General features: G+C 33.1%; 1 protein-coding gene across 2 annotated transcripts in view; it reads right to left on the bottom strand.

Moving 5' to 3' along the window:
- The window catches only part of pelo (pelota mRNA surveillance and ribosome rescue factor), a 57,482-nt gene extending 40,767 nt beyond the window's left edge, over positions 1-16,715 (bottom strand). For both annotated transcript variants that reach the window (XR_004757323.2, XM_035353585.2), the window contains exons 1-2: positions 16,600-16,715; positions 6,913-7,005 (exon numbers count right to left, since the gene is read on the bottom strand). Coding sequence is in view for 1 of the 2 variants with exons in the window: in XM_035353585.2 (XP_035209476.1) it covers positions 6,913-7,005; positions 16,600-16,640 (134 nt within the window). In the remaining variant the exon portion in view is untranslated. The remainder of the gene's footprint in view (positions 1-6,912; positions 7,006-16,599) is intronic.
- Between the last annotated feature and the right edge of the window lie 397 nt (positions 16,716-17,112).

Below are 17,112 nucleotides of genomic sequence, written 5' to 3'. Positions count from 1 at the left end.
CCAAATTTTGTGGTTGTATAGGCCTCAAACTTCTTTTTTTCAAAATGCAAGAATAAAGTACAACAATTACAGTTAATTTGCATCCTTATTCATAAAAACAAAACATGGTTTATTGAGAATAAATCAAAGTTACATTAAGCAAAAGCGAGATGGTATGAGTATGTTATGCTTATTCATAATTGGTACTAAATCATGCTAATTGGCAACAGTTTCAAGGTCAATGGGAGAATGACCTGGTGTCACAGTTTGCAATATATAAATCACCAATCTATTTAATTGAGCCATATATAAACTCAGATAAGTTTGGAACATTCTAATAAGCAGAAGGCATTGTATATTTGTAGCAATTCACTCAATAGGATGCTTAGCCACAGGCAATCTTATCAGGGGAGCCTTATGAGAAGATCTATGCCTTACTTTGCTGTAATTAATCTAAATATGCTTAGTCAATTAATCAAACCATTACTGTTGGGAGGGCAGCCGAAATTTAGAATAAGATTAAATTAATTTAATTACTACATAACAATAACTTAGAAGCTGAGACGTAAGTAAAATTAAAAGCATATACATACCTTTTAAATGAGGAAATAAAAATTCAATTAAAAAATTAGACTATTCTTTACAAGGAAATAACATACACAGCTTAAAGCTAACATGGAATTGGTAAAATTATAATTTCAGCATTCACTTCACAACATTTATATAATTCATTCTGCATTTCACACCAAACATACACATGTTGGGTTTTGTGAGGACAAGCACTCTTTTAATAAACATATGGCCCATTTCTTTTTCGAACCAAATGGGATGTTCAAAAATACGTTCCTTATCATGCTTAATGACATCACTTTTCATCAGAACAATTAAGTGTTGCCCCTTCATTAATCAGCATTCAGGTTAGCTTACCCATGTCGCCTGATCTCAAAGCCAGCTTTGCCAATTAAATCAATCTAGTATCTTAAGCTGTTATTAGATTCAACAATTTTATATCATCTTTAACAATATGACACATAATTTCAAATACATGAAGTTTTACACAATTTCATGCTATCTTGTTGCTGCTGTTTTAATCCTCTTAGTGTGGGAAAGCCAATACCAAATCCAAATGACCATGCCACAAATTCCCATACATTCCATGAGATGAACAGGGATAGAACAAATACAAGCACGAAAGATAATTCCTCCCTGCACGAAAGGTTGTACAATGAAAGGTGTCTGCTAAGAAATCATGCCAAGGCTGTCTGAAGAGTCCTGGACCTTTTGCACTGCAAAAAGAGGCCAGAACTCTTTGCTGCATACCAACAGGGTACAGGATTCCGAAGGGTAGAAGAGAGTGGTACTGGGATCAGGGAGGTCATAACGTCTCTAGCCAGTTCATCAGCAGTCTTGTTTCCAGGCATATCCGAAAGTAATGATATCCATGGGAAACGCATGTTTCCTTTGACAAAGCCTACCCAACTTGGAAATAATATTTTGGCCAGTACTCTCCGTGATCTTTTAGCCAGTTCTTCAAATACTGAACGGAGCTCCAATTGTCCATCAGGATCCAGATACTGTCTCTAGTATCTGGATCCTGATGTAGTAGAGCTGAGAGCATGGTCACAAGCACCAGTAATAGCAATAAGTTCCGATCAAAGATAAACAGTGGTCAGCATTTCTAATACCGATTATTATTTAACATCACTCTTGAACATGCTACTAAAAATGCCACTCCCTCCTCTACCCGTATTCAATCTGCTTCCAACTGTATAGATTACCAATGCTTGGCCAGTTATATCATTAATGACTTCCAAAGCCAACTGCCTGAGTAGGTATCTGATGGCATATAAGACGTACCCTTATTTAGAAGGCCACACACAAGGAAAAAAAGTTTCAATAGCCCGTGCGACAGCGCTGTACCACAATACCTTAAATGTGGTTTCTTTTAGTTCTCACGTTTCGTAAAAGCCAAATAAACAATAATTGAATGCAATTATCACACATATTTTTATTAAGGAAAATTAATAAACAGCAAACTATTTTGAACATAAGTAAATTTCAATAATGAATAAATGAATGAACAACAAGCAATCAAACATAATACAAAATAAAGCAGAAACAACAAAAAACACAGATTCAAGGAAAACGTTGCCTATCATGAAATTAGACTTTAATCACTTTCAAAACCATAAAAATCCTTTTCACTATCATCATCGTCTGAAAACAAGAATATTGTCATCACTACTGTTTCCATCATCGCTAGTATCACCTTCTTTGAATAATGCGTCGTCTTCTGTTCCGTCAAGAGCATTACTTCAGCCTTTACATCCTCCTAAGATCTTTTTACTTACTCGCACACTCGTGAAATAGAGGGCCGCTTCATTCTACCTGAGGGTGTGAGGGCGTGATGTGGCTCTCCTATCCACTTGTTCCATCGTTCTTGCACTTTTTCCTTAAATGGCTTATACACCGATACATCTAAAAGCTGCAATTGGCTAGTCAGTCCCCCAGAAATGACAGCTATCTGGGTTTTTAATTCTTTATGGTTTCAGTTCTATGGGCACTACACTGATCCAAAACCAAAAGAGAAGGTTTTCTTAAGAGTCCACCAGGTCGTCTTGCCCATACTTTCTGTAACCACAGTTTCATTCCAGCTTCGTCCATCCAGCCTTTCGGATGAACATGAACAATTACACCCGTTGGAAGTTTTTCTTTCGGATGAGTTTTTCTTTTGAATATGAAAAATGGTGGTAGTTTTGTGCCATCAGCACAAGATGTTAGAACTACCGTATATCGGGTTTTTTCATGACCTGTGGTTTTTATGGTTATTGATTTAGACCCTTTAATACTCACAGTCTTGTTGGATGGTACATCAAATATGAGTGGAATTTCATTCATATTTTCTATTTGACTGAGCTCAAAAGAAGTTTTCTTGCGTGCATTTATAACAAACCTATGAAATGCTAGTATTTTTTCTTCATAACCTGCTGGCATTTTCTGTGTAATAGTTGTTTTTCTGCCCATTGATAAGCCTTGCCTTTTCATGAACCTGTAGCACCAGCCCTCAGACCCTGAAAAGTTCTGATTCCCATGTTTTTCTGCAAATCTTTTGGCCTCATTGATTATCATTTTGGTTGAAATACTTATCCCAGATTTCCTCTTATCTATCATCCACATTTTTACGGCATTTTCAAGTTCAGGCCAAGATGGAGCTGGGCATCGAAGGTTATATTTTTGTTTTTTAGCAGTCTTTAGTTGATCTTTCTGCAGTCGCTAAGTACGTATCATTTTTTCGGTAGGTGGTGGACCAAAATACCTTGCTGCCGCTCTGTTTCCATGCACTTTGGCATAGTTTAACACTCCTAGTTTATACTGAATTGTATAGCTTAATCTTTTGTTTCCTGCAGTCATATTTTTCAGGGTATTTTTTTTAAACAAATAGTTTTAAGCACCGATACCAACACGTTTATACAGAGTAGCACCGATACCGACACGTGTGTCGGCTGAGTCAAAGTCTATGTAAAAAAGAAAAGGCTCCATAGACGTAATGTGACCGTCGAACCTGTTCGAACTTCGACATCAGCTTCGAGCTTTAGCGCTTTTTGGAGACAGATATTTCACGCATGCGCAAAATAATTATGGCAGATGTAGAAAAAATTATGTGTGTTGTAATAATTTGTTATTTATCAAATAACTACACTTATTGTTGAAGTGGCAACACCATAATTGTATTATGTAATCATTGCTCAACAACGTAAGAAATTATTTCAAGATTAGAATTTTGAAGTTTGACCAGCTAGTAGATGTATGAAAATTTTGCCACTTAAGAATTGTATACAAATTATCTATCTCCGCAAACTAAAAATAAAATTTATGTTCTACTAAGAAGATTATTTGTTTTTTTAATTACTGCAAAATACATTACAGTATCTAGACTTTTACCCGGGCTAAAAATAGCATTCAGTATTGAAGGTTAACCTCTGTCCTTCACGTATAAGACGCAGGTCTTACTTTTTTGAGACCAAATTTAGAGAAAAAAGTGCGTCTTATATGCTGTCAAATACGGTAATTCTGGATGGGGCTATGCTTGACAACACCAGATAACAATTCCTCATGGAATTCAACATTTTTAATAGAGGTAGTACAACTAAAAGATATGGATATCTCAATGTTAAAATCAATAAAACTGTTTCCACACATAATTAAGTGGACTGTCTCCCTTTAAAATTGATTACTTGTCCAGTTTTTAGATAAAAACACAAGTTCTATCTTGTATGAACTGACTTCAAATCTCAAAGTCAGAAGCTGGGCATCTGCCTTGTAAAGAACTACATCATTAAGGCTCCCTGCTGATTTTTGCAGCACTGAGGAGCATTCTCTCCACTTTTTTCAAGTTAGTAGGAGATGCTACATGAAGAATTTAAAAACAGTATTCAAGGACAGGGCAGACCAAGTAGAGACCAAATTCTAAGAGTGGAGGTGTCTGAACTCCAATCTCTGCCTGAAATATATTTTTAAATCCTAAGTCTTTTTCTTGCTTTATCAGCTAATTTTTTAATATGTTTGACATAATTCACTTCAGGATCCAAAGAAGTTAAGATAAGTAGGATATTTACAACAATGCAAGCACTATAACTACTCTCCTGAGTAGTTACAGAGATGCTTATTGCTAGAAGAAGCAACTTGTAGATTTAGAAGTACTGAAGGTAATTTTCTGATAATCTGCGAACTCCCGAACTACTCAACTGGGATTCCATTTTATTGAACTAAGGATCTATTCAATTGGGATTACCTTTCACTGATATCAGAATTATTGCACCATATTACAACATCAGCTTCAAATAGTTCTATCTAGCAAGGGTTAATGCATTTTTCAATTCCAGAAATAAAGAGAACAGAATGGGACTCAAAATAGAGCCCAAGGGGATTCATCGAGATGTTTTGTAATAGCTCTATAGATTAGATTGAAAACTCATACAAAATATTTGATGATTCAGAATTTTATAAATCACCATTTTATAGACCATGTCACTTTTAACATTTTGATAATTTTGCTTACAAACTTTAGTTATCTTCAAGTGTACATAGCAAGTTTGATTTGAAAACATTTAGATCTTCAAGTAAAATTTTATGCTTTGAAATGAATCTTCTGAACTGGTTTTTTTTGAAAATACGGGCTTAAAAAAATGCTGCAGTTTACTTCTAGTGTAGCTAGATGTAATACAGCTAACTTACAATGGCCTCTAATCTTTCCCCAATGAGCATATCTGGGACATGATTGTTTGTTTTTTGTCTGCTCTGCCCCAGCTATTATCAGAGGACAAACTTTGGAGGTAGGGTTCAGAGCATATGGGCTTCCATTTCTCAGGACACTATCCAAACGATAAATGAATCTGCACCTCACAAGTTTGCAGCTTGCATTGCCACAACGGGTGGTCATACATCTTAACAATTCCCTGCATATTTCAGCACTGCACAAATTTATCTTTCTATAAATAACACCATTTATATATTAACGTATGCATGCTTTGTCTGCGTATCAATTAATATTACATTCTATACATTGCATTTTTTATGTCAGGCAGTGTATGTTATTGAGTTTCGGTAAAACTCTGATATACGCCCTAATTTCACCAAATGCAATGATATGTGTTCTGCGCTGGATTTTGGCGCGATTGCGTGTTGTATGCAACCCTGTTGACGTTGAAAAATCTTTCGCTGGAGCTTATTGGTTCGCGCCATGCTCTGTGTGTGAGAAGATAGGGGGTGGGAAGATAAAATGGTGGAAGTTGTTGAATTGAAGTTCGGCAAAAGGAAATATCATCGTGGCCGTCCTGTTGAGGGGCAGTGGGTATCTGGAGGTGTGGAAAGAGGATCTGGGAGATTATTTTTAGTGGCTGTACATGATAGAAGTAGGGATTTGTGATTTTATTTATTTGTGAACCATAGTATGTATTTTCTGGATAGTGTGTCTGGCTGTCATATAAATACGATAGTGATTACGTGGCGGCATGTTAAAAGCGGTATGAGATTGGTATTTCTGCTGTTTGAAAAAGCATTAATGCATGGTAAGTGCATTATTCTTGTTCTTATTTTGTAGAATGTTATGTTCATCGTTTTTTTAGTATGAATTCCTGTCGTTATTGTTGTTTTCTTGAATTGTTTGAAATTTATTTTATGTTATTTTAGTTTATTTTGTTGATTAGTGCGCGTAGCATCTAGACTGTGCAATTCGTAGATGTGTTTTAAAGTTGAAACTGAATGCTGTGTACATGGTTTTCTTTGAAATTTATTGTTATGTTGATTTATTAAACAGAGGTGTGAATAGTTCGTAGATTCGTTTGTTGTCTAGATTATGCAATTCGTAGATTATTTTAAGTTTAAACAGGATGCTGTGCACATGGTAGTCTTCGAAATTTACTGTTGTTATGTTAATTTATTAAAGCAAGGTGTGCGTAGTTCATAGATTCGTTCGTTGCCTAGATTGTGCCATTCTTGAATGTTTTTTTTTAAGTTAAAACATATCGCTGTGTACATGGATTCCTGTCAAATATTTTTGGTTAGAAACTTTATGATTTTGCTATCTAAATTTTTTGTTTTTGTTTTGGATTTTTAGCTTAAATTGTGTGTTTAAAATGTGGTTTTTTTCATGTGCGAAAACCACGTTTTTGGAGACATTTTAAGCTGAAAGTTCGAAATGTAGACAAAAAATTTAGATAGTAATATGGCAGCGCGGAGTTTCTTGCCAAAAATGTTTGGCGAGAAATTTGGCGACTTGAGGGCGCATATCAGAGTAGTTCCTGAGTTTCTTATCCTCTGTGTGCTACCAAAACATATTAGAGATGTTAGCATACACATGAACATATGCATGTGGCCATTGTTCTTATCCACAGTGTTTATTATAATAATACAATATCTGGAAAACCTACTTACCTAATAGTAGTACTTTTTAACGTGTCACCTTCTGCAATGAGATTATATGCATGCCACATATCTTCTGACTCTTCTGGCAAAAGGGTCACAGACCTAATTAAAAAAGAATTACATAGACTTAATAATATAATTAAAATAAATGATATAATTAAAAAGATATCTTTATTGCCCATGACTTATTAATCAAACTCAATTTAAATGAGGCTAGAACCATTTTTTTTTAAATGGTGAAAGAAAGAACCATTTTTTAAGTCGTTCTTTCGTGATAAATTAACCAGCATTATAGTTTTTAATTACAGACTAGCTGTAATTCTCGTTGGTTTCCCTCAATATAGTGTGAATATTTAAAATATCACCACAGACTGAACGATATTCACCATTTATGTGAAAATGCAAGATCATTAATATTAAGAAAAGCTTCCTCATGACTTTAAATACGCACACTGCACTTAACACTAATCTAATATTAAAATGTCTTGCATCTAAAACTACTGCATAAAATAATTCTATTCTGCAAGTCTAGCCTTCATATTCTTAAAATATCAAAAATGATTAAACATCAATGGAATATAACTAACAACAAACATGACCTTAAGCCACAGATTTATGGCAGCAATTTGAAGAGAATTAAAGAACCTGAACAACCATAAGTAGTAGATAAAAACAGCTTTCCTTGGAACTTTGATCAGTAAGCTGCCCACTGTGTCATTGTATAATAGAAAAAAAAAAAAAAAAAAAATGATCATGCTTTTTTCTTAAATGTATTTATATACTGCACAGAAATTAAAATCACCAGTATTTATTACAGTCCCTGCTAATAAGAAAGGATTATCTGTAAAATATATGTAAACGTAATACACTGATTTTATTTTAAATATATTTTCCCCAAGTGGCAACGAGAGAGTATTTTGATGGAAGTTGATTTGAACGGTAATATCTGTGAAGTGCTCATAGTAATTTTGTATTTTTAGTTGTATCGTCTCGGTGATATATATTAATGTTCGAATAAAGGTTTATTTGCATACCTGAAGAATGTTTCTTAATGAGGAAAGTAAGCTAACAATTCAGAAGTGGGATTAACAAGAATTATTACCAAGGATTTAACAATGTATTGCCTTAATGTACCTTAGGCCTAAATTGAATGTGGAAGCTCGCCAAAACTGAAAGTAGAAAGGTAGTGGCATTTATAAATTGTTTATATTATGTCTAAGTATTAAACGGAAAGAACCAAGTAAAATTATTGCATTATTATTTGAAAATTGAAGTCTAAGATGGCTGATTTGGCAAAGGGCAAGAACTATGATTTAAAAGAACTTGCCTTGGAACATAATGTAGATATCTCTTCTGATATTAAAATTGTAGGCTTAAGGGATATGATTTTGTATAGTAAGAACGATAACGAAGAATTTACTAAACAAATACTAGATAGAATTATAAATGATCATTTAGACAGGGAAAAGTTAGAGATTTTAGAAAAAGATAATCAAAGAACATTTGAACTTGAAAAGTTGAAAATAGAAGCGGAAATCAGAAGTAGTAATGTAAATGATTCTGTTCCTTCTAATGTTAGTAAAAGTAATTTCTGTGATATGAGTAAATTAATGCATAAGTATCACTTGAATACAGGTGATATAAGTTTTCATTTAGTCTTATTTGAGAGAAGGTACGACCTATTGAGTTAGAAGAACAAAATTGGGTTTCTCAGCTGTTGGGTCTATTGCCTTATGAAATGACTCAATTAATTACCCATGAATCAGAAGAAAAAGCTAACAACTATAAGCATGTTAAACAACTGCTATTGAGAAAATTTAAGTTAAGCCCTGAACAGTTTTGGCAAAAGTTTGTTGATCATATTAATATGTTGCATAATACGTGGAGGGACTTCACGTTTGAATTAAAAAATTATTTTGAAAAGTGGCTTGTTGGATTAAATGTAACAGATTTTGACTCTTTAAAACAACTTATTATTGAGGATCAATTAAAGAAAAGGGTCCCCACTACTATTACGAGATAATTTCATTGATGACTTGTCTAAATTCATTAATCCCGAAGAGTTGGCTGAAAAACTAGATGAATATGAAAATATTCAGGCAGGGATGAAAGTACTTCAAGTAGAAAAAAAAACTTTTAGGTGTAATCCTAAACCTAAATTTCATTCTAAATTTTATGAGGGATCCTATAATCGGTATTCAAGACCAAGATGTGTTAACGATTCTATGCAGACAGTAATTTCAAAGTGGATTTTAAAAACAATTTTGATAATAAATACAGTTTGAGAGATAAATTTTACAAAATAGACAAAAGGAAAAGGGAATATAATTCTGGTATCTGCAATAAAAGGGCGAGCCGAAATGCTTCAAGTGTAATGATTACAGACATACAGCAATGGATTGTCCTCAACCTAAAAAAAAGAAATTATTTGCAGGAAATATAATGAAAAAGGTCATATTTTTAAAAAGTGTATGTTTAAGAGTTAAGACTTAACAAATGTTAAAAATAATTTATCCATGAACCAGAATTCAGGTGTTTCACCAACTATATATTTAAAATATGCTCGAATCAATAATGAACAACAAATTACTGATATCATAGATATGGGTTCTAGTTCGTGTTTACTGAAACATTCTGTGGCTAGGAAACTGAATCTTATTAGAAAACCTGATGTGGAGGAATTGTTTGGCTTTGGAAACCAGAGTAAACCAGCTGCTAGAACACTGGGAAAAGTAACTGTTAAGAGATTGATAATGTGGAAGAAAAGAACATTACAGTTTTAATTGTAGGAGATGAAAAGCAACCATGCGACTTATTAGTTGGTCGAACATGGAATTATTTACTACATATTGCATATGCCAAGATACGTAATACCTTGCACATATGCTATTCTAATGTTTGTCCATTTTCACAGTTGCAAAATTACATCAACACTCTACGAATTAAACTGAAAGCTTGCCAGGAAACTGAAATCGAAAGTAATACAGTTTATTTTGTGAAAGTTAAAACTGATGAAATAAATAACGGTTATGTTTTAATAAGTGGATCAGAAGATGAGTTGGGGCCATTATTAGAAGTAATACAGGGAGAAACAGTGATACTAGTCACTAACTATAGCGATCGAAAATTAATTTTGAAAGAGAATCAGTGTATCTGTAGAGCGGAAGTAGCAGAATTAGTTGAATCAAATCCAGATCAGAAAATTGAAAATTCAAATCAAAAGGAAATAATGATAATAAATTAAATTAAAAAGTTGAAGAGACTGATTACTTTAGAAGAAATTAAAATCAATAACAATATTATGCCAGAGAGAAAACAGGAAGTTTTGGATTTGATAAATGAGTATCGAGATTGTTTTACATTAAATATGGAGGAATTTGGGTGTACAAACTTAACAGAAATGGATATTAAAGAAACTGAAGGGAGTAAGCCTATTTGCATGAAGTCGTATAAAACCAATGCCAAGGAGTGTGCTTCTATAAAGAACATAATTAATGAATGGAAGAAATATGGAATTGTTACTGAAACAAGATCTCTGTATGCTAGTCTAGTTTTACTAATACATAACAAGACAGGTGAAGTATGATTATTGGTAGATTATAGAAAGTTGAATTTGCAAACTATTAGAGATAAATTCACACTCCCTAGGGTAGATGATCTTGAATGTCTTAGTGAGTGTAAAATTTTCACTACATTGGACTTAGCTCATGGATATTTACAGATTCCTTTAACTGAAGAAGCAAAACTGAAAACAGATTTCATCACTCCAGATGATACTGGTCAATTTGAACGTATGATCTTCGGGTTAGCTCGGAGTTTCTTAAACTCTGAGTCTTGCAGTTTTGCTATTTCTTCAACTTATTACAATAATTTTACAATTACCAAATGTGTATCTGAAAATAGATAAAGATAAGACAATACAGGCAAAGAAATAAATGAAAACATTTCAACGCATTCTTTTTATAATATAAACATTCATTTTACTTGCTTTGTACATGATACTGTCATTTCGTCTATTACTTATTTAAAATTTTTACATTATTCTGTGTCTTAAAATTAATGACCTAAAAATGCAATAGTTTATTACAGTACAAGTGAAAAAAGTGACAGTTTCACTCACGCATGTGCCAAATTTGTGCAATGCTTGGTCCCACAAAATGTTCATAAATATTATGGGGTCCTGGGGTTGCACTGAAAAAATCTCAGTGATAAAAAGGGGTCGTGACTGGAAAAAGTTTCAGAAGCCTTGGGTTAGAAGTATTATGCTGTTTGGACGACATATTAATTCCGGCTAAAACTTGGAAAGAAATGTGGAAAAACTTAGAAAAGTGTTTGATAGATTGAGAGAAGCAAAGTTGACATTGAAACTAACAAAATGCGAATTTGGAAAAGATGAAGTTGAGTATTTGGGATTTCTAATAAAATTGAATGGTATGCAACCTGGACTAAGAAAAGTACGAGTCATATTAAACTTTTCTAAACCAACCAATGAACATGAAGTTAAACAATTTTTAGGTCTTACAAGTTTCTTTAGAAGGTTTGTTTCAAAATATGCAGAGAAAGCTGAGCCGTTAATGAGACTGACGAAAGGAAGGATGAAACATTTCATTGGAATGAGGATTAGCAAGAAGCATTCAGTACTTTAAAAGACCATTTAACTAATGAACCAATGGCTATACTTTGGACTTTGACCCAACTTCAACAATTTTTTATTATAATCCGATTTATGATGGTTACGGACTGCCAAGCTTTAGTTTATTTAAACATGAAGAAAACTCAAGGTAGAGTAATCTGATTCAGGAACACAGTCTTGAAATATGGCACAGACGAGGTTAAAAAAAAGTCACGTAGATGCTTTGAGCTAATCACCAGTTGATCAACCAGAAGAAATTTTAGACTCTATAACTGAGAATAACTTGGAAGTTTGTTTAACACTAATGATAGATAAACAGATTCTTATTATTCAGCATTCAAATCCAGAATTACGGAAATTAATAGACATTTTAAAGAAAAGGATAAATGATAGTATGAATGCAAAGAAATATGTAACTGAAAATTATGCCTTGAAGAATAATCGATTGTTTTATAAAGTAAAAGATTGGGAAAAGGAGAAATTGTTATATGTCATACCTAAGTCGATGAGAAAAGGTATTGTAGTAAAATTTCCCATTCTTTTAGGGCATTTTTCAGTAGATAGAACTGTAGCCAAAATCAAGAAGTCATACTGGTTTAATGAATGAAGTGATATGTTATGTGCCACATTTTGATGTGTTTCGAATGCCTAGTAAATAAAGTGCCTAGTGGGAAGAAACAAGGAGTACTGCATTCAATTAGACCTAAGAGAAGACCTTTTGCAATCATACATATAGATCATTTAGGATCTTTTGTAAAAAGTTCAAGACAAAATACAGAATTATTTGTAATAATTGATAATTTTACAAGATTTACACACTTATATCCTATGAAACATACTGCAATCAAGTATGTGTTAGTTGCATTGAAGAGTTTTGTAGATGATTTGGGGTTACCAGAAAAAATTATCAGCGATAGAGAAACATGTTTCACAGCAAAGGAATTTTGAGAGTACTGTGAAAATAATGGAATCAGTCATATGCTCAATTCAACTCAACATGCAAGTGGTAATGGAATAGTGGAAAGAGCAAATCGAACAATTTTGGCTATGATTAAAATGAATATAGAAAATCCGAAACGTAGGGACTGGGACAAAAAGATTAAGGAAGGAAAAATAAATCTAAACAATATGATAAATAAGACTACAAATAAAACTCCTTTTGAAATGCTTCACAGTTATTCACAAAAATTTAACGACGGATTTATGAGGATGATTAGAGATGAAGACGCAAATGAATGGGAGAATCCAGTACTCTTACAGAATGAAGCTAGAAAGAGAACTGAAGATATGCAGATGAAAATTAAAGCAAATTATAACAAGAAGAAAAGCATTTTTTTAACATTTGAAGGAGGAGAAATAGTAGTTATGAGAAGAGTACCTAAATCAACTGCAAAAATCAACCAAAACACAATCACAATATTGAGGACCTTTGGTAATTACAGAAGTTTAACGAAGGGATACCTATAAAGTAACAAAATTAGAAGAGAAGGTGAAAAGATGTTTCTTTATAATGACAGCTCATGTGAGCCAATTGAAATCATGGCAGGGTCAAGCTGAATCAGAGGAGGACGATGATGCTGGTGATGATATTAGTGTTGCTGATAATGATAACAACACACCACATATACCTAAAACAAGGACATGGAAAAAGAATAGAAAAGGACAGTGAATCTATATGACAGTTAAAGGCTTTCGAACTGCACATTTTAATATTATAGATTTAATTATTTTCAGTATAAGTTCTTAATGTTCCGAGGTCATAACTCAGTCAGGATGCCTGAATGCAAATGCAACGCATTGATTTTATTTTAAATATATTTTCCCCGAGTGGCAACGTGAGAGTATTTTGATGGAAGCCGGTTTGAACGGTAATATTTATGAAGTGCGCATAGTAATTTTGTATTTTTAGTTGTATCGTCTCAGTGATATGTAAGTGATGCACAAATAAAGATTTATTTGCATAAGTGAAGAATGTTTCTTAATAAGGAAAGTAAGCTTAACATATACTTCTTAAAAATAGATAGATAAAATTTTTGTGCAATTCTTTGACCTGTTATTTTGGCTTGTATAGCGGTGATTCTTGAGCCAAGCCAAAATAACAAGACAAAGAAATGCACAAACTCGGTATCCATGTGCACATCGACCTATTTTCACTTAAAAAAATCGGAGAATTGCACAAACTCCGATTTTTTTGTGCAAATCTGGGATTTTTTTTAAGTGAAAATAGGTCGACGTGTACATGGATACCGTGTATGTGCAATTCTTGAAAACGCGGCAAGCAGTGGGCGATTCTGCACTTTCTCCCAATTTCGCACCTAATGTTCATCATGATTAAGTACTTTTGTTCCATAAAAGTTCTAGCATAAGCGTAATTCGGCTAGCAGATTGTTGAAAAAAAATGTTGAGTTAAAAAAAAAACATGCCTTTACTTCATGAAAACAAAATGGCGTCCAAAAAAAAAAAAAAAACTAGCAGGTTGCTGTAGCAGTGTTGGTCACCAACTTTTTGTCAAAAAATCGCCAAGTTACCATAATCCGAAGATTAACCCACTCTCTTCATTTTATCCATGTACACATCCATCTATTTTTACTTAAAAACACATCAGAGAATTGCACAAGCTAGGCATTACGCATTCTTGGAGATAAATGAAACAACAAATTCAGGATAATACAAGGAGTAGTATTCAAGGGGCAATCTCTACTCTAACCAAAGTATTTTACTAAAAATACGCAAACTCAAAATTTAATCCCTTGATTGATGCACTAATATGAAAGACACTTTTCTTCATTCATTAAACACAGTATTGTGTAAATAACTATGATTGCAAAGGTGAAGCCTGAAGAGAGACATGAGTGAAAGGTCACACAGTTGAAGGGTTGAAAACTAGAACAGCAACATAAATTCAGTTTCTAATTTATTAAATAACTATTATTGAAATTTATGCAAGTGAAATTTTAATTATTAAAAATGGAAAATAAAGTATTAAAGGCCCCATTTAAATTATTTACTAAAGCTAAACAACATTAGTATACTGTTTCTTGGCACAAAAATATTTATTCCGGCTAAATTGTATTGGTATGTGCACCTGTTTCCGAATCTTTAAAATAATATTTATGGTTCACAGCAAGATGTTTAAAACCTTCATCTTCCAAACATTCATACGATTTCTAGCAATCAGAAATAATTATAGTACCCGGTAGAATATATTCTTTAATAAAATTTAATAAACAATCTTTACTTCTATCTTGCACAACCTTAAAAAAACACTTATTACTACCCCTTTCAATCCCACCAAACACCCATTTTTCTTCCACTCTCCTACCTCTCTGATACTTCCGCTTCCCAAACTTACTCTCATCAATTTCCACAATTACATTCATACCACAGAGCATACCCATATCATTTTCGCAAAATTCCATGCACACTTCCCTACAAAAAGAATTCCAATCAGCTGCAGTACTACTGCTAAATTCTAAATCCGAAATCCAATAGTCAACTGGCAATCTATTCACCCAATAATAAGAAATCAATAAAATTTCACCCATGCTCAAACGACTTTCAGCAAACCACGTACCCTTCCTTACACTCCATTTCACAAAATGTCCATTTTCACCAGATTTCTTGCACCACCATTCAAACTTATCAGTAATATCCTTCCTTTCACACAATCTCATTTCATTCCCACATTTTGGTTATTCATACTTATCTGCAATTAAACCTACACTCATGCACCATTCAACCAATTCTTTTGAATTATCACATAAACGCATTAAAAATCTAGAATTCACTTTAGACAGTGCCATACAATCCGAAAATTAATCAACACTACTGCACACAACACAATGAAGCTTAATACAAAATAATATACTGCCACAGATATTTTTCCAAATTTCCCCGCTTTTCCGATTAAAGAACTATAATTCGTCCATTAATATCACATGACATATCTCATGATCTCTCATTTCCTTCACACAAAATAATGCGTAATCGGAAGTGAGTACTGCTCACATTATTTCCAAAGTCCTAGGTAGTAACCTTTATCGCCTCCAAAATGTCGCCAAACTACCAGTTACCATATTCCAAAGATCAGCCATAAATTTAATATATTTGGTTCTGACGGTAGAATCTTGGTGTAGAGAAAACCCGGGAAAGAATTTTGCAAACAGAACTTGGTGCCAACAGTAAAACATGGTGGAGGAGGAGTTATGGTATGAAGGTGTATGTTGTCCGCTGGAGTTGGTAATCTTGTTTTTATTGACAGTATAATGGATCAGTACAAGTATATTGACATTTTAAATCAAAATTTGAAATCTTTAGCACGAAAATTGATCCTTCATAACGATTTTAAATTCTACCAGGACAATGACCCTAAGCACACTGCTTTAAACATTAGACTCTGGCTGCTGTATAACTGTCCTGAAATAATAAAAACACCACCACAATCTCCAGACTTAAATCCCATAGAGAATATTTGGCAAGAATTGGAATCATGAATTCGCAAACACACTATTTCTTCAAAACAACAATTAAAATCATTGCTTCAAGAAGAATGGGGTAAAATCACTCTAGAAATCACAAAAAAATTACTCGAATCCATCCCAAGAAGATTAAATCACGTTTTAAAAGTAAAAGGAAATACAACAAAATATTAAAACATTTTAAGAAGTAAAATTTTTGGATAAATATTTCATGGAAAAGTAAGTGTCCCATCACTTATGTGAGCCATTTTTTGCTCCGTTCTAAACAATTGTATTTTTATTAAATTACTATTTCAATATTTTGAGAAGATGTATGTTATGTAATAATTGTTACTAAATTTAAGTATGAAACACACCCACAAAATTTTTTACATGTTTTCTTAATTTATTTTACTACAGTTTCCTTTCGTAAAGCACAAGTGTCCCATCACTTTTGTGAGACACTGTATGTGTGTGTGTAAAGTACACGGTATTTATACATCTCTCGAAAGGCTATAAAAATCCAAATAAGTGCTCAGGAATGCGTAATGTTTATTTTACCGTCGTTATGTTACTAATTTGAATAAGTTTATGAAAAATACTTACCCACTACCATCTTTTTCTACATACTTATGCAACAACTTCATTTTGAATTTATTACATTTGCAGATGTAGACACACAGACAATGTACACAGATGTCTTACTTTTGCAGCCACTAAGTCTTTCTGCCCGCAAGGCGAAAAATCAAAAGGAAGTTAATTTACGGAGTGCGTTAGGCTAGGCCTTTAACTCACATCATCAGAGATAAAATAATTACATCTAAAGAGGGTTTATCTAATACGGGAAAATTTTAGAAGGCTAATTTATGAAAATAAAAGCTTTTCAGATAATGCCTTCTGCAAGACAAAAAAGGTAAAAAATCATAGAAGGTCTTTTTATTTAAATTTCGTGTCTAAAAAAAGCCAGAATTCAATTTGGAGGGCAGTCATCATTCATAAAAATTGGAATAGAATTAAAAGGGGCAAAATGTTTCCTTGATTCTTGATATCAACAATAAAATAAAAATCCTAAGAACAAGCAGTCCGGATGAAAAGAGCTAGCGAAAGTTCAGTGAACCC

This window comes from Stegodyphus dumicola, chromosome 3, assembly GCF_044657685.1.
Source record: "Stegodyphus dumicola isolate Sdum_Otavi_A_Nest chromosome 3, ASM4465768v1".
NCBI lineage: Eukaryota > Metazoa > Arthropoda > Arachnida > Araneae > Eresidae > Stegodyphus > Stegodyphus dumicola.
The sequence above is the reverse complement of the archived record's forward strand: the minus strand, read 5'-3'. Positions and strand labels throughout refer to the sequence as shown.